Source organism: Staurois parvus, unplaced genomic scaffold (assembly GCF_062004578.1).
Source record: "Staurois parvus isolate SC_StPar_1 unplaced genomic scaffold, SC_StPar_1.0 ptg000082l, whole genome shotgun sequence".
Classification (NCBI taxonomy): domain Eukaryota; kingdom Metazoa; phylum Chordata; class Amphibia; order Anura; family Ranidae; genus Staurois; species Staurois parvus.
This window is the reverse complement of record NW_028317878.1, coordinates 4,246,471-4,265,747: the sequence shown is the minus strand read 5'-3', so window position 1 is coordinate 4,265,747 and position 19,277 is coordinate 4,246,471. Positions and strand designations below refer to the sequence as shown.

Genomic DNA, 19,277 nt, shown 5'->3' with positions numbered 1-19,277 from the left:
GCGCAGTGAGCTGGGTGGTGAGCCTGAGAGCCACTCTCTCTCTTGTTCAGCTGATGACAGGAGGAAGGGGTGGGATGAGCGGGGGATATTCTGACAGCCTGCAGCTCGCCTCTCCCCTGTCACAGTGCCTCTGTCTGCCTCTGCCTGGCAGAAAGGGAGGGGGTGAGGCTCGGCAGCACCCGCTACACAGCCACTATTAATATTTTACAAGAGCAGTATATTACAGTCTTCTATAGTGTAGGTCTGGTAAGGATCTTAAAATAATTTAAAACTCTACGGGATTATAAAAGCTCTATACTTTATTTTTGATGAATCATTATATTCCTCTAGTAAAATGTATCACCAGCTCTCCAACTCACTGGTTTAAAAATGATCAGTATATAAATAAAGCGAGTTTAACTTATTTTTGTATATTTTAGCTGCGTGACACGCTGAAATAGAACAGAACAGATCGCTTCATCCTCCAAATAGTACAAAAATTCGAAGCATTTACAAGCTGTGCTTAATTTCAAAATGTAATTCCCTCTATGTACACAGAGACATGGAGATTTACATGGAATAGTTAGGTAAGTGATATAAACTTGGCCCAGTTGAAGGCAATGCATGAGAAGGTAATTTATAGAACATGACTAGCAAGGGACGGTCATCTCACTCTTGTACACTTTAGAAAAACGGAAATACAGTTCTTGGCAGCTACTACAGGAAAAGTCTGGCTCCCAGATGCTTCTTTATATCCCACAATCGCTCAAACATAGTTTACACAACAGATTTTCTGCACTTAGTGCATGGGTGAGCAACAGGCAAAAAGGACAAAAAAGAATTACATACAGGGGTAGGTCTAAAACTAACAAACAACTCATCCCATACCATTTACATTTAAGCTCTTAAACTCAGAGGTCAAAAGTTTTAATCAGGATGTGTTTTAAAACCAAAATATAACTTTTATTGCTGTTTTCTTTTCCTAAAGTGGGATTTCCAATTAAAAGTGGGTAGCCCTTATCTGATGGAGACCTCTTTTTTATAGAGTAATGTGCAAGAGCACCCAATTCCACCGGCCTGTAGCACACAACACTGGAATCCTTATCCTGCTGCTTTTATGCCTTTCATGCCACAATTATACTACAGAAATAAATGATTCCCATGATGCCCCCAACCTCTGTCTATCTCTGTCTTCTTTATCCGATTAAATCCAAACTTCTAGAATTTGCCTGCAAGGCCTTTAGTAATGCTCGACTTCAGTGGCCTCCAAACTGCGGCCTGGGGGCTGGATGCAGCCCTTTGCTTGCTTTTATCTGGCCCTTGGGGCACTATTTAATCCAATGACACCAACGATGGGGCACAGTTCATCCCAATGATACCAAGAATGGGGCCCAACGACACCAATCATGGATCACAATTTCTCCCAATGATACCATCAATGGTGCACAATTCCTCTCACTAACACGAGACACAAGATGGGCATTATTTATTCCATCTGATGCCGAGACATTTTCCAATCCGCCCCCTCTAAAGTCTGAAGGACAGTAAACTGGCCCTTTGCTTAGAGAGTTTGGAGACCTCTGCTCTACTTTATACTATATGGCAAATTCTTTTCTCCTAAAGGTGTTTATTTGTTTGTTTGTGTGTTTTGCCTTAATAAGTTTAGTATTATCCCTTGTTGCTCAATAAGAGTTTAAGCTCAATTTATCACAATTTATTTTTGTTCACAATATATATGTTTGTTATATATATATATATATATATATATATATATATATATATATATATTGAACAAGTAAAGTGGTATTAAAGTATAAGTTCACCTTTCATAAAATGTTTCATGTTACACCCATATTCAGGGTGTAACATGTAAAATGTTATGAAATGACCGGCCCTCACACCCCTCCCAATCCCCCATTTTGACAGCTAGCAGGGGATCTTCTCTGGCTGTCAAATTAAAAAAAAAAACAGTGCTGTGTGGGGTTTCGCCTGCCCGGCTTAGCGGCTGTCAGCTGTAGTTCTCAATGAACTACCGCAGCATTGTGAGCGCTATGTTAGTTCACTGATTCTTCTTATACGAGGTACAAGCAAGCAGATACACTGACAGGTCTGCAAGAGACCTGCATGGCATCAGTGATCTGCTAATCGCTGATGCAATGCTTTACAGGCTCCTACAACAGAAAAATAATAAATGTACTTTTTTAACTGCAAATAATGTGCATTTATTATTTTTTGTTGAAAGGTAAACATATCCTTTAAACCCAAAAACAAAAATGTAATATCATTATTATTGTTATTATTATTATACAGGATTATACCGCCAAAAGTTTGCACAGCACTTTACAAAATTAAAGCAGACATTACAGTTACAATACAATTCAATACAAGAGGAATCAGAGAGTCTATCAATCCACTTCAGTACAACCAGCCTGTTGTTTTTTTTCAACAGTTCAAGCACTGCTGGTGGCTATAGCCACAAGTAGTGATCATTGTATTCTAAAGGCTGGTAAACCTCCCATTGTCAGAATACAAAAGCTTTGCGGTACGGATTCCCCCATCAACACTGAATGTGTTGAGAAGAGAATATAACCAATAATATTAATAGTATTTGAAAAGTCAACCCATGACTAATAAAACTGTTCTTTAGGTTCACAAAACTTTAAGCTTCCCCATTATTTCTAGCCAGACATCTAGCTTTTGTGAACAGATACTTTAATTAAACTGTATTAGATCATTTATTTAAGTTTAGAGCATAATTTTCTTTCCACAATGCTTAATTGCTACATAATAGGGTTGATTTACTAAAACTGGAGAGTGCAAAATCTGGTGCAGCTGTGTATGGTAGCCAATCCGTTTCTAACTTCAATTTGTTCAGTTAAGCTTTGACAATAAAACCTGGAATCTGATTGGTTTTGATGAAGAGCTGCACCAGATTTTGCACTGTAAAGTTTTAGTGACTCAACCCCAATATCATATAATTTTCCATAATCCTCTCATCAAATGCTCCTATTTCACCATCCTGTAGTATCTGGTCCCTTTCTGATGTATAGTATTTACGCCACTATATTCTAATCAGCCTGCCTGCAAACTAACTTTACTGCTTCCCACCTGGCCCATAGACAAATGATGGTTGAGCAAGGCATTTCTGAGTGGACATCATATGATGGACACAGCAGATGACAGATCACTGTACCAGGCCGCTGCCAGTACCATGTGATTGTTGTGACCAAGTACAGTAGATCAAATGACACTTGTACACAATGGATGGCTTTAATTTAATTTTTTTTTCCTACATAATGTCCCCTGTCAGTGTCACTGATCACGGCTACACTATATGATGATGCTGTACTGCACTGGTAACAGTATATATAAAACAAAAAGTGAAAAAAAATTTTTTTTAATTTCTTCATTTTCCCAAAAATTGTGACAATTAATTACAACTTCAAAAAACTCACCATGCCTCTTCCTAAATACCTTGGAATGGAGTAATTTGGGGGGAGGGTATTTGTACTGTCCTTGCAAGAAATGGTCAAAACTGATCAACTTTCAGACATACCGTATTTGCCGGCGTATAAGACGACTTTTCAACCCGTGAAAATCTTTTGAAAAGTCGGGGGGTCGTCTTATACGCCGGTATACGGCGAGCCGGTGTCAGGGCGGCACTTTTTCGAGGGGCGGCACTTTTTCGAGGGGCGGCGCCACCCCCCCTCCTCCTCCAACGGACACCAAGTACAGGGGTGGGCAGAGGGGCTGCTGTACCTTACCTGGCTCCGGTCCCGGTCCCACGACGATCCGGTCCAGGAAGCGCTGCTCCTTCTTTCAGTTCGGCCGCTCGATGGTCCCGCCTCCCGCTTGGCTCCGCCTCCTCACCGGTGATTGGGCGCCAGCACTGGAAAGGCACACAGGCGACCAATCACCGTCGAGGAGGCGGAGCCGAACGGCCCCGCGAAAATCAAGCGGCCGAACTGAAAGAAGGAGCAGCCGCTCCTCTCCCCCACTGACACTAACGATGGGGCACTGTTCCTCCCCCACTGACACCAATGATGGGGCACTATTCCTCCCCCACTGAAACCAATGATGGGGCACTTTTCTCCCCACTGATACCAATGATGGGGCACTGTTCCTCCCCCACTGACACCAACGATGGGGCACTATTCCTCCTCCCCACTGACACCAATGATGGGGCACTATTCCTCCCCCACTGACACCAATGATGGGGCACTATTCCTCCCCCACTGACACCAATGATGGGGCACTTTTCTCCCCACTGATACCAATGATGGGGCACTGTTCCTCCCCCACTGACACCAACGATGGGGCACTATTCCTCCTCCCCACTGACACCAATGATGGTGCACTATTCCTCCTCCCCACTGACACCAATGATGGGGCACTATTCCTCCCACTGACACCAATGATGGGGCGCAATTCCTGCCACTGATACCAATGATGGGGCGCAATTCCTGCCACTGACACCAATGATGGGGTGCTATTCCTCCCACTGACACTAATGATGGAGCACTATCCCTCCCACTGACACCAATGATGGGGCACGATTCTTCCCACTGACACCAATGATGGGGCACGATTCTTCCCACTGACACCAATGATGGGGCACTATTCCTCCCACTGACTAATGATGGGGCACTATTCCTCCCACTGACACTAATGATGGGACACTATTCCTCACACACTGACACTAATGATGGGGCACCATCATTGGTGTCAGTGGGAGGAATAGTGTCCCATCATTGGTATCAGTGGGAGGAATAGCGCCCCATCATTGGTATCAGTGGGAGGAATAGTGCCCCATCATTGGTATCAGTGGGAGGAATAGTGCCCCATCCTTGGTGTCAGTGGATGAAATAGTGCCCCATCATTAGTGTCAGTGGGAGGAATAGTGCCTCATCATTGGTATCAGTGGGAGGAATCATGCCCCATCATTGGTGTCAGTGGGAGGAATAGCACCCCATCATTGGAATACCATACTGAAATAGCATACCATATTGAAAACAAATCTGATGTTTTTTCATTTTTATTTGGTGTGCGTTGGAAGAGGGGTAGTCTTATATGGCGAGTATAGCTCAAACCCTATATTTTAACAGGAAAAGTAGGGGGTCGTCTTATACTCCCAGTCGTCTTATACGCCGGCAAATACGGTATATGTAGCACCCTCTAGTGTGCTACTAGACTAGCGTAGTATATTATAGTCAAAATCATTCTGTGACTCATGGTAGTTGTGTGTGTCATGTGATTAAGGTTGGGTTATCGCAGGTCAGCTGGATGGCTCTACAGGTTGTGGCTCTATCGTCTCCTCCTGACTCTGGAGGACCATAGAACCTTTCAGAGGTCAGTAAGAAGGAGGAGTGGAGACCTAATCAGCATATAATCAGCATATATATGTGGGTTCTGGCCAATACCAAGTTTGGAGGCCCTGGTATAGGAGTGGACTAGCCTATAAGTAGGGGAGAGTCAGGCTGACAGTGGAGTGCGGTGGAAGATGGAGTGCTGAGGAGACTGTCGGGGTCTATGAGGGGGTCCCCTAGGTCTGGGGGGCAGCCTCTAGGCTGGGATCGGGCTGGCTCAGGAGGATACATACTGCAGAGAGGCGCAGATGGGATCAGGCCTTCAGCAGTAAGGAGCAAGGAGGACAGTGTGAGTACAGCTGCACACTTGGGATCGATAAGGGGAATGACTGCAAAACATAGCAAGCTTTCCAAGGACAGCATCGAGCTAAATCCTTTATCCTTGATCCTGGAGATCTTCTGAGAGTCCAGGAGGGCTGGAAGTGCCTGCAGGATAGGGAGCTGGGAGCAGTTCCATAAAAGGAAGAGAAGACGTCCCTGCATGTAGCTACGAGGAGTGAAGTGATTTTTTTGTCTTTGAGGGGCTTCTATTTCCTCACCCGTAAGGGGCAGCTGCTACTGATCCGCAATGACTGCCGGCTCTCAAGAAAAGAACAGTCCAGGATCTGATTTGTACATTCTGTAGGAGAGAAGTGTCCCCTTCTATTGTTTCAAGCCAAATTGGGCATCCCACAATCCTTATTACCCTATCCAAGTTGAAATCCCCTAATAACACAACACAACCAAGTTCATGGACTGGTCACTGTCTTTGGATGCAAGTCTGTGTGAGAAATACCTATTGCCTTGCTGTGTGGAGGGAAGCTTAGAGATGCCTACAACACAGCGGCCCTCACAAGGGTAAATATATCATAGTTTGAGGACTTAAAAACTTTCCTACAGACTAAATAATATGCACTGATTTGGGTTATTTTTACCAAAGAAATGTAGCAGAATACATTTTGGCCTACATTTATAAAGAAAGATTATTTATTTAAAAAATTTTATAACAGAAACAAAGATCATTTTTGGTCTTTTTTTCATTTATTTAGCAAAAAAATCAGTTATTAGATACCACCAAAAGAAAGTTCTATTACTTTGCCTTTCGTTTGATGAATGTTTGGGGAGTGCTTCATCCGACCCACCAAGACTATACGTTCTATTCGCATCCCCACGATTCTTACACCAGAATAGATCTTTTTTTGATTCCCCAATCTCTCTTGTCAAAGGTCGGTGCAGCATCCATTGGCTCAGTAACTTTTTCGGATCATGCCTCAGTCTGGATGGACATAGATTTGTTGTCCTCTAGTTCTCGGCCATGGAGGTGGAAATTGAATGACTCTTTACTACAGAAACCGGAGGTGGTGGAAGAACTTTCTAAGGAATTGCAGTCTTTCTTTACTACTAATGTTAACCCAGATTGCGCTCCAATGACAATCTGGGAAACTCACAAAGCCTATGCCAGGGGGATCCTAATCAAGGTGGGTGCCCGGTTGAAGAAAGAAAGAGCTCAACACATTACTGACCTTCTGATGAAGATTCGGACATTAGAAACAGCCCTTAAAAAAAATCTCTTGCAGGCAAGGTCCTATCGGACCTCACGGTCTTAAGTTCTCTGGCCATGGATGCTTGCTAAAACATGGAAACAAGTGTGGCAAGATTCTGGCCCATGCTCTGAGGGCTCAAAGGCCATGAACATTTGTTCCAGAGCTCATGGATGAGACACAGTGGAAGGTCCATACATTAGAAGAAATTGCCGGTGTATTCCAACGCTACTGCAAATCACTCTATAACCTGCCAGCAGGTAAGACACCTGTGAGCTCCGATGAGACTGAGACCGTCCAAAAGAATCGGGCCTTCCAAGCATCCAGAATGAGGTTTTGGCATCCTTGGAAACCCCTCTGTCAGCAGAGGAACTGGCGATTGCCATGTCTTATATGAAAACGGGAAGGCTCCAGGTCCTGATGGATATTCTTTGCTTTATTATAAAATGTTCAGTCCCCTTGTTTCACCACATTTTCTGGTAGCTTACAATGCAGTAGGTATGGGGGCAGTCTTCCTGAGAGACACACTCATGGCACACATTTCAGTGATACCGAAGGAGGGCAAGGATCTGCTTTATAGTCAAAAGTACCAACCTATTTCCCTCCTGAACTTCGACCTTAAATTATTCACCAAAATTCTAGCTCTACGACTGATAGACTCCATCCCAGCTTTGGTACATGTTGACCAGGTGGGCTTTGTCCCCACAAGGGAGGCTAGGGACAACACAACTAAGGCCAGAAATGTATTCCATGTGGCCAAAACGCAGAAAATACCTAAGCTACTTCTATCCACTAATGCTGAAAAGGCATTTGATCGGGTTAACTGGATCTTTCTGAAGGAGACTTTGCAACATATTGGTCTGGGGCAGCAGATGATGCGGTGGATGCAAGCTATCTACTCGCACCCCTCCAATCAGGTGAAGGTGAATGGCCACTTATCTTCCCCTTTTGGGATCACCAATGGGACTCCCCGGGGATGCCCTCTCTCTCCTTTGATATTCATTTTAACTCTGGAGCCATTTCTACATATGGTGAGAAGAAATTGTAATATTCAGGGCGTTCCTGTTGATCCCAAAGGTTGCCGCATACGTGGATGATTTATTGTTTTTTCTTTCTAATCCCCTAGTATCCCTCCTTAATTTACTGTCAGAACTGAGGGTTTATGAGAAACTTTCATCCTTTTGGGTCAACTATCAGAAGTCGGAAGCTTTGGGTGTATCAATGTCAGCCTCTCAGTCCTCCTTGCTTAAATCCAATTTTCCTTTTAAATGGGCTACTTCTCACATCAAATGTTTAGATATTTATCTCTCAAGGAGATTGGAAGACATTTCTCAGTTGAATTTCCTGCCACTCTTGACAGCTATCAGAAAGGCCCTTTTGACCTGGCAGAATGGACTATTTTCCTGGTTGGGACATTGTAGTATAATAAAAATGAATATCTGCGCATGCGCGAATGGCCGGCAGCCATTTTGGAAACTGGGAAATTTGGATTTTTTTGCCAATCAATGGCTAATGATGTTTGCTTACATGCGAGTGTAACCATACCTTAAATAAATTATGTGATTATGGTTTTACACTATGTGGAGCGCTCTTTCTTTGCATGTTTTCACTATGAGTCCAAGCCTCATCCTGAGGGGTTTAGCTACCCCAATTAAGGTCCATTATTGGAAGATCTTTATCTGCTCTTTTGGAGATCTGGAGGAGGATTCGAGTGTCTGGCTTTCTGAATTGTTTAAACAAAGCGCAATTGACCACTCTTAACAGGGAGTCATGCCTTTCTGGTAAGCCTTCTGTGGTAGTGGTTGGTGACACAATAACTGTCCTTGGATTTCTTTTGCTTCATCACAACCTCTGGGACTTTTCTTTAATTTTTGGATGGACTATAATTTTTGATACACTTTTCACTGTTTCTTTATGAATATTTGTCACTTTTTTAAGTGCTGTACTTTTATGCAATAAAATGAATATCTTGCCTAGACTACTCTATCCTCTTCAGGCTCTGCCGATCTGTGTACCCGGTTCCTTCCTTCAAGCAGTAAACCGCAGTATTTCCAATTTAGGCTGTCCCTGACACTACTGAGACTCCCAAAACTGCAGAGGGAATGGCCCTACCTGATGTGACTCTATACCACAGTGCCTGTCACTTGACTAGAGTGTTCGATTGGTGTCGACATGGCACTCTGAAGCAATGGGTACAGTTTGAACAGGCGGTATTGGGGGTACCGTTGAGTTTGTTGCCTTGGTGCCAGGCAGATCTGCCTACCACGGCCCTGGCACATCCCACTGTGGGGGAAATGTGGCAGGCTTGCCTCAAACTTTTTCAGGCCTCGTCAATATCACCAATACCCTCCCCTCTGACCCCAATAGTGGGGAACCTGACCTTTAGCCCGGGTCTACAGGACCCAAAATTCCAAACTTTAAAATCCCTTGTTTTTTTCCAGGCTCGACATTTTATATCGCATGAATGTTGACTCCCCAGAAGACCAATTATGGAGGCACCGACCTTTGCAGACTTGTCCTTTTGGCACAAAGTTCAACTGTCGCATTTCCTTTGCTCTCTACCTAAAGCGGAGGCCTTTAATCGTAACCTCACCCCATTTGAAAACTTGTGTTCGGGAGCATCCTCAAGCCGCCTGTCATGGATCCCCCCACACGCACACGCCCACAGCGACTAGCTAATCGAGGCGCACACATGCGGCCGTGACAGGGGGTAAAAGGGGATAAAGGGGACTTAACTATGAATATATAAAACCGTATATAAGATCAGCCATGATATCCTTCCACAGCCCGCACTACCTTTTGGCCACCACCAGATGGAGACTCCACTCCAATTCAGCTGGTCGACCGCACACTGGCAGATACAAATCTTACATACAATCTGGTACACTGATTAGAGTTGAGGACAAGCTTAGTAATTACACACCCTTCTAAGGTCCCTCCAGCTGCCTACAGCTTGAACCCCGGGGTTAATCACTCTTCCACTGTCCACACACTCCCCCGCACCAGACACACCACAAAAGATAGCCTGCCACCACCCAACAGTTTATCCTCAGAACGGTCTGCTGGGACACCCCACACACACAGATCTCCGTCTGGCCAATCTATTACCTTTTACAATCTGCAATCCGTTGGTCGTTCGAACCAGCTCCGTACGAATCACCAATGTCCCAATGCCCGGGTACTCCTTTTATGGGGATATGGACGTAGGCGGGACATTAGTCCCCAGCCAATTGACCGTGGGGGGCTGCTCCTGTACCTGCCCACAGGATGTTCTGGGTGCTGACCTGCCCAAGTTCAATCGGACTAAGACCGGCTTGAAACACCAAGTCGGGAATTGGATTTCCGACACCAGCGCAGCGGCCCGATCGTGACAGTACCAAACACCATTCAACTGTCGCAGTCCAGCGCCACCTAACCATTTCCTGCATTTTCCTGGCCTTCTACCTAATCCACAAATATGATTTTTAGGTGTCGATGTGGCACACAGAATGCCCTAACAGAAGGGAGTATGTTCATCTCTCAGCAACTAATATTGTAGATTTATGAGAGATGAAACATACCCATTTTGATGTATGGATATACTTTTTAGCTCCCCCAGACAGATCGAGTCCCCTGCTGTCATGAAGCCAAAATGTCTTGAGCCACTTCCTTTAAACCGGTTTCACCAGAAGGTGACAACCTTATTAACACAAAGGTGTCACATCCCGGCAGCCGCTAATTGATGCCTCTGTGTCTGAGTACCTCTGACTGAATATACATCTTTAATGACAATGGAATGTCCCTACAGTTACGATTACATATTGCTACTGATCACATCTTATCTACTCAAATCTGTACATTTATGTCACACGCACGTTACATCATGTCACATGTACATTACGCCGCCATGCGATTTTGCTGTCCTACCAATTATTAGTCGCAGCTCCCTCATCCTACAAACTGCCATATATTGTCAAATGGGAACAAGATTTGGGGTTAAGTTTTACTGACCAGCAGGTGGTGAGGATCCCCAAATTCACATATAAGGCTTTGGTCTGTTCTAAATACCAGAAATCTGGTTTTAAATTGCTGACACGCTGGTATTACACACCCACCAAATTGCATAGGATGTTCCCTCAGTGTGCTAATTAATGTTGGCACTGTGGAGAGGAAGCTGGGTCCCTACTTCACATTTTCTGGTCTTGCAACTGGCTGCAGGCTTTCTAGAACAGTGTGCATCAAATATCTCAGAAATTTACGGGCCATGTGTTGCCACGAGAACCTGCATTCTTCCTACTGCATCATCACAGCTATCCTGACAAGTCCTACAGGAGATCCATTCTGCCTTTACTACTGATGGCGGTGAAAAGTTGTATCCCCCTCTTTTGGAAACAAACACAGGCACCTACCGTTTCCATCTGGTTGCAAAACGTCACGGACATTAATGAGGTGGAAGATATGGTGGCTACGGAAGAGGCGACTGCACAAAATTCCTTAGGAAATGACACAATGGCTCTGCGGTGGTTTGTGTGGGAATGGCGCCCCCCCCCTTTTTTTTTCCTTTCTCTTCCACTTCTATTTCCACTTTTTCTCCCTCTTATCTCCCTCTTATCTTTGTCCATGTATTCACCTGTCGGCTATTTTTCTTGATGGAAAAAAGATAAATTATACGGTGCAACGTGGGTCACAGAACCTCTCCCTATCCTATGACATTTGAACTAAGCAGACAGGTGTCCTTTGTGCTTACGGAGTTGGACCTGCAAGCCCAACTACTCAGGGAAGATATGAAGTGGTGAATGACAATGTCTGATTCTCATGTAATATGTTGATCACATCTGGAAATGTAAAATTTTATTGTCATTCAAAGCTTGACAGCACTGAAAGCTAAAATTGGCCTGGGCAGGAAAGGGGTGAAAGTGACTGGTTTTAAGGTAGTTAAAAACTGAAAACTTTCCATAAACTTCTCCGCTAGCACTGCTGATCCACTTCCAATTAGTGCTCTAGAAATACAAGTACTTTTCTGTTACACCAAGACTTAAGCTATGCATTTTGTTTTCCAATCTTCCATTTATCCCAATATTCCAGTGAATCCAACCTCAGAAGCCAACCCCTCATCTTGCACTATAGGTCTGTTAATTGATTCTCCACCTTCCATGTATACTGTCACTGGTCTCAATATGGAGAAGGATAGCTGATACCCTTCTCCTCTCTGTAATCTATCTAGTCCTCCACATTCTAAGCTAGACTATCCTCACTATAATTATCATGCCAAAAAACCCTTGTAATTAGCAATAAAGGTCTGTACATCACTATTAACTACATCATTCAGCAACCAATAATAGGTTATTTAATAGGGTGCTTAAACCTCTCCACAGTGTATTAATCTGTTAGTACAATAATTTGAAATATATAGAGTAAGCACACCATATACGCAAATTGCTTTAGCAATACATTTATATTAGGCATATACATACAATATACAACATTTACAGATAACCAAGTATGTCATATTACATCAAGCATAATACAGAAAAGATATTTGCTTCACTGCTGAATCACAGCAACAACTTTACATGTATGCATATAGGTACAGAGAACTACACTCAAAACATATAAGAGAAATAAATACAGGTGCTCAGTACCCAGAATAGAGTAATGAAAAGGATAGCTGAGCCAAACCCTTTTGAAAAGAGAGAGGAGGAAAAGCCAATGATGTAAAAACCTCCTTTCTCAAGAACCTCCTATCTCAGGGCCTGCCTCAGCTATTCTTTTCATTACTCTATTCGGAGTACTGAACTCCTGTATGTGTTTCTGAACATCAACACTTAAATGTTTTGAGTGTTGCTCACTGTATCTATATGCATGCATGTATTTTTGTTGCTGTGATTCAACAGTAGAGCGAATATCTTTGCTGTATTATGCTTGATGGGATATGACATACTTGGATATGTGTACCTATTGTATAATTGTATTTACATGCCTTATACAAATTTATTGCTAAAGCATTTTGGTTATGTGGTGTACTTAGTCTATATATTTTTTTTAAAAAACCATACCATTACCTGCCTAAACCACTCTGCATTACAGTGTTCATCACTACTAGATTGGCAGCTATTTTAACTGTTAAAGGAAGCAGCAACATCTAGTCTACAACTTCTGGATTTGCCCTCACTTGGAATAATAAGTTTGGGTGCTCAAACATAAAATTGTCCTAACCAAGCTCCCATCCTGAGACATCCCTCCGACCACTGTATCTTTCCAATTAAATGTCTGCTCTGTAAGCTAGAGACTTCTTTCCATTTTCCTTAGTGTTGCTTTTTGCCCTTCTAATTATCCAATGCAAGCTTTCAATAGCAACATGCTCACATCAGTCACAGAGGTATTTACCCTGGAATGGTTGCCTCAGTTGTTCGTATGTGCCACACAATGCAACAAACAAAATGTTCAGCGTTGTTACCACCATTATTTAAGTCACAATATACACTACATTGCCAAAATGATTGGGACGCCTGCCTTTACACGCACATGAACTTTAATGGCATCCCAGTCTTAGTCTTAGTCCGTACTCTTCTGGGAAGGCTGTCCACAAGGTTTGGGAGTGTGTCTTTGGGAATGTTTGACTATTCTTCCAGAAGCGCATTTGTGCCAAGTTCCTGCACCCCCAAACTTGCTCATTCATGTCTTTATAGACCTTGCTTTGTGCGCTGGTGCACAGTCATGTTGGAACAGGAAGAGGCCATCCCCAAACTGTTCCCACAAAGCTGGGAACATGAAATTGTCCAAAATGTCTTGGTATGCTGATGCCTTGAGAGTTCCCTTCACTGGAACTAATGGGCCAAGCCCAACTCCTGAAAAACAACCCCACACCATAATCCCCCCTCCACCAAGCTTTACACTTGGCACAATGCAGTCAGGAAAGTACCGTTCTCCTGGCAACCACCAAACCCAGACACGTCCATCTCATTTCCAGACAGAGAAGAGCGATTAGCCACTTGCAGAGAACACATCTCCACTGCTAAAGAGTCCAGTGGCAGCATGCTTTACACCTCTGCATCCGATGTTTTGCATTGCACTTGGTGATGTAAGGCTTGGATGCAGCTACTTGGCCATGGAAACCCATTCCATGAAGCTCTCTCCGCACTGTTGTTGTGCTAATCTGAAAGCCACACAAAGTTTGGAGGTCTTTAGCTATTGACTTTTCAGACAGTTGGCGACTTCTGCACACTGTGCCCTTCAGCATGTTCTGACCCCGCTCTGTCATTTTATGTGGCCTACCACTTAGTGGCTGAATTGCTGTTGTTCCCAGTTGCTTCTACTTTGTTATAATACCACTAACAGTTGATCATGGAATATTTAGTAGCAAGGAAATTTTACAGATTTAAAAAATGCTAATTGATGTCCCCAGTAATAAAACTACAAAAGCAATAGAATTCCTCAAACTTGCTGAAACCTTCCACTGGAGATAATGGAATGCACTAGCTGTGACTTCACAAATTTAATCTAGCATAATTCCAGCAATATTTAAAGATCTTATGTGATAATAAATAGCAAATAAAGCAGGACATGACGAAATTGTGGAGAAATGTGAGTAAAATTACTAATTCATGCTTTGATTAATAATCCCTAAGGTCAGCAAATGACAATTTACTGTTCCTGCAGTCTAATTCAGTGAACTTTAGCACTAGTTTTCTAAATACATTTGGGGATCGACATGCTATACCCTTAATTAACCTCCTTCTTCCGGCAGTATTTGTGATTCCGATAGGGCCTCTGTAATGTAGGCACATTGGAACACAGCATATGTCAATGAGCAGTAGACTAAGGTGTCTAATCTTACTTCTGGAGAATACAGTGAACATTACAGGACAAGGGTTGCTAGTTAATGTATAATGTTTCCAGGAAGGCTTTAGTGCTAACAAAAGATGAAAAATCAACTGGTTCATGGAAGTCATTAAATTAGAGTAGGTAAGAGACACAAAATTCCCATAAGGACGGATCCTTTTCATTATAATGGCTTATTTGTGCCATTATCTAGAACCAGTATTGTTATGTTTCGACACATTAATACTTTTCTCCAGTATATTGCAGAGGAAGATTATAGAGTTTTTATTTCCTCTTGATCATTAAAAGCAGTAACTTACCATTGTGTCATTTTTATAGCAGTCATAAACATATATAAAGTACAAATGTATATAAGTCTAAATATACTGTACATATATCTAGAGGCAGTCAATAGAGTGAAATGTTGGAGAGCATTAAGATGTAAATACTTACCTTATTCCTTGCTCCAGCAAGCTCCCTCCATTACGGTGACTGGTCCCGGCAGATGTTTTGTAAGCTGTGACCGCCTCTTGTTGCACTCCAGTTTCCACAGTGTAAAATGCAGGGTTAATGTCTCTTTATTGTACATGGTGATGCCAAGGCTCCCCCCACAAATCTGAGCTTTTGGCAGAGAAGGGAGAGCTGGAGCAAGGAATCCGATTAAGGCGCTTTTCGCACAAATGGTCTGATCAGGTCTGCCTGTCAGTTTTTCAGGTGGACCTGATTGGACCCTCCATTCACACCTATGGAGGTATAAAGGTGTGAACGGACTTGTGTCTCTTTATACCTGCCTACCACCAATCTGATCCAGTCCACTACAAAAAAAAACATAATGGGATCCATCCCCCTTTATCTAGGCAGATCAGAGAGCAGTTGGGTGTAAACAAACAGTGGAGTCCATTTACTCAACCCACAGAGCAGAGCAGTCTCTGTCCGTGTCTGCTCTGTATAAACTGAGCAGACACAGACCTGTCATCCACCTGCTCTGCTCTGATTAGCAGGGGATGATCGGATAGATCCCCTGCTGATCAAAACAGAGTCCACCCCATGGCCTTAGTGAAAGAACCTGTTCTGCAATCTCCTAGACATAATAAACAATTAACAGTTAACCTTTTTTTTCACATTTCTAGAGTTGGACTTTAAGCATTGATAAGAGTGCCAAATTGTCTTTCTAGGATAGCATTTTTAACTTCTGCTTTGCATTAGGTTAACAGGGATTCATCTTAAAACCATCAACCTAAATGTCACAGGTTCATCATCATGAATACATTGAATACAGCATATTCATGAAACTTGGCACCAAAGTTTTCCATAAAAGTGAATCAGTAATTTTGAAAATAGATTTCTACGACTAACAGCTCTACTTTGCAGAAAAGGTACTGTCATTCATCTGTAAAACCAAGAGCCTGACCTATCTGCCATGTACTCCAAACCTTATTAGTTTCTAAGGGTCAATTCACTTTCTGTATCACTACTTCTTACACTGTTATGCTAGGTGGTTTATTTTTGTAACAGATACTAGTCTCGTGATTTGGCTAATATTTCTGAAAAAGTATAATCTGTTGATGTCCAAGATATTTTCTATGTTCTGTATTTGAGTTCCTATGTTGTGGCCAACAAGACCCTAGCTAGGCAATACCTATTGCAGAGGGGCTGCAGGGTGCCAAATGCTGGATCACGCTCTACACTCTTAGGTACTGTGCCTCTGACTACTAGTCTCAGGAGATTTGGAGTGAGATTTGGTGGTGTCCCTACTCTGCTGTTTACTTTGCTTCTTGCTGGAGGCTCTAACATTAAGCAAACAAAGCCCTTCTTCTATACTAAGATTGTTACCTCCTCATAGAGACACAGAACATGGCACTGCAAGTCATTACCTGGGAAAAAAAACATATTCATGGGCAACACAGGCAATACTGATGATAATCCTTTGCTTTATGTCTGGTTCATTTGGCACAGCTTTCAGCTCCTTTTTAAGATTATACGACTTGAGTAGTGGAGTAAAATGTTATCACCTGGTAGCACTTCATAAATATCTTCATGTTCCTCTTCATGGCCGACAGTCCTTGAGACAGGAGTAGGAACTTCTGGTTGGTTTACATCATCATACAAGTCACCATCATTATCTGCAAAAAGAACCAAATTTTGTTATGTACTGTAAGACAACTAGGTACCAAAACGCTCCATGGTACAATACTGTTTAGAGACTTTTTCAAACTCTTGGTAATGGGCTTTCCTGATGAGCTCCAAAACCTCCAAGCACTGTGAGGTGGAATGCCTGTCATCTTCAACTCTAAAACCACAACTGTAATGTGTGCAACTGTTCTAATTGTAATTAAAGGGCAAACAAAATATTTTTAGTACAACGTTGTAAAAGTCTGCATTAGATGCAGAATCCATAGACTGAATTAACTGGGGCAAAGAAAAGCACAGTCATTACCCACTGTAACCAATTTTCCCTTTTCAAAGCCAGACCCTTTGTTCTTTTGCTATTTTCAAAACTACAAGTTGTGTGGTTGATAAGGATAACTTTTGGCCATGTTCTAATCTGACAGATGGGGTATCCATTCCCCAGTTCTTTACTGTAAAAACGTTTTTTGAAGCTGCCAAAGCAACAAAAATAAAAAACTCTACGTGGGATTTTTTCAAGGGAAGTGAAAATGACCTGCTAGGGCAGGGGTGTCAAACTGGCAGCCCTCCAGCTGTTGCGAAACTACAATTTACATCATGCCTCTGCCTTTGGGAGTCATGCTTGTAACTGTCAATCTTGCAAGGCCTCATGGGACTTGTAGTTTGGCAACAGCTGGAGAGCCACTAATTTAACACCCGTGTGCTAGGGGGTTCATGGGAATATGAGATAATTACAACAATGCTGCATTGTGTAATGAAGTCACAATAAGAAGACGGGCAGCACAGTGGCTAAGTGGTTAGCACTTTCGCCTAGCAGCACTGGTTGGTTGGTCATTAGTTTGAATCCCAGCCACGGCACTACCTACCTGGAGTCTGCATGTTCTCCCTGTGCAGGCATGGGTTTCCTCTGGGTACTCTGGTTTCCCACACCCCAAGACATGCTGATAGGTATATTGGCCCTAGTATATGTATATATGAACATGAGGTAGGGACCTTAGATTGTACACTCCTTGAGGGTTAGGAACTGATGTGAATGTACAATAAATATGTAAAGTGCTGCGTGAATTGATGACGCTATAAAGGTATGTAATAAATAAATAAAATCACATGCTAAGAGGAGAATAGAGGCAGTTTCTCAGTACTATATACATGACAACCCTTTTTTAAAATCATAAATAGCGATACAGTCCTAAATACTGTAAACTATATACTATAAAGCTACTACTATAAACCAGCTTTTTTAAACCCTGGGGTTTCTTTGTCGGTTCCATGGCAAAATGCCTAGTAATTGCCCTGATTGCCAAAAATTTCCAAAAAGCCAGCAAGTGGATTGAACCTGCCCTTTATTTATACAAAGCCACAGGTTTTCATGTGCACCATTACAACTTTCCAGTCATCGTCTGTATCCTAAAAACCAATGACATCACTGGTTGAAAAGAAGGGCCTACCCAGCATCCTTGTTTGCTCTTCCGCTGTCTTTCTCCGTCAGCACTGTGGTCACATTAGCTGAGTATGTATTTTGATGTTAGTGTTATTAGTTTAGTTTTTCACATTTTAAAATGTGAAACCTCAAGATTGTGCAGAAATTTAAACGGTGCCTTTACTGAAAAGAAGTTGAGAAACACTGCCATGAACCTTGCAGCTTTAGGGTTGTGGTAGGTTTGAATCTCAACCACTGCACCACCTGCATGGAGTTCGTATGTTCTCCCTGTGCCTGTGTGGGTTTCCTTCAGGTACTCTGGATTCCTCCCACACTCCAAAAACGTACTGGTAGGTTAATTGGCTCCTGTCTAAATTGCCCCTATTATGTGTATGTATAAATGAGAGTTAGGACCTTAGTTTGTAAGCTCCTTGAGGGGAGGGACTGAATGCACAATATATAAATATGTAAATTGTTGGCGCTATATAAATATCTATAATAAGGAAATAAATAATACAAAGTTGAAGTCTTTGAATAGAATCCTGAGGGGATGGTGAAAAGAATATAGTGATGATCTCATCAGTGCACTGCTTCTCCTTTCTTATCCAATTAAAGGCTGAGTCACACAGTAATGCTCAACTGCAGTATGGTCTACAGAAAGGTCAAAGGCAGGACAGGACCTGGTTGTGTTGTGTCCTCTCTCAAGTTTCTGAATCACAGCACTATCTGTACAGATTTACAAATCCTTAGAGAAGACAGTTGGCATATATGCAGTTCATCTATGTACAGTATTTATCTTTTTTTCTTGAGAAAGTTTTAAAGTATGGGGTAAAAGGGTGTCTGTGAGAGATGCTAGGGAAGCTATGGGGTCTTGTAGGTTATGCTCTAGGTCAGAAGGTTTTTCTTTGCAGTGATATTTTCTATTGGTAAATCTAATAAAAAAACATGGATCTACAATAGTTATATTTGGTTGTCTTTTTGGAACATACCCATAGGGGTGTATCTATAACCCATTTGTTTCTATATTTAAAGACAGAACATCAGACAATAGAACCTCCTACCTTG

At 42.5% G+C, this 19,277-nt stretch overlaps 1 protein-coding gene across 3 annotated transcripts in view; it reads right to left on the bottom strand.

Annotated features, from left to right (window-relative positions):
* The window catches only part of SKAP2 (src kinase associated phosphoprotein 2), a 344,778-nt gene that overhangs the window by 85,062 nt on the left and 240,439 nt on the right, over positions 1 to 19,277 (bottom strand). For all 3 annotated transcript variants that reach the window (XM_089669915.1, XM_089669914.1, XM_089669913.1), the window contains exon 9: positions 16,678 to 16,788. In XM_089669915.1, the coding sequence (XP_089526041.1) occupies positions 16,678 to 16,788 (111 nt within the window). The remainder of the gene's footprint in view (positions 1 to 16,677; positions 16,789 to 19,277) is intronic.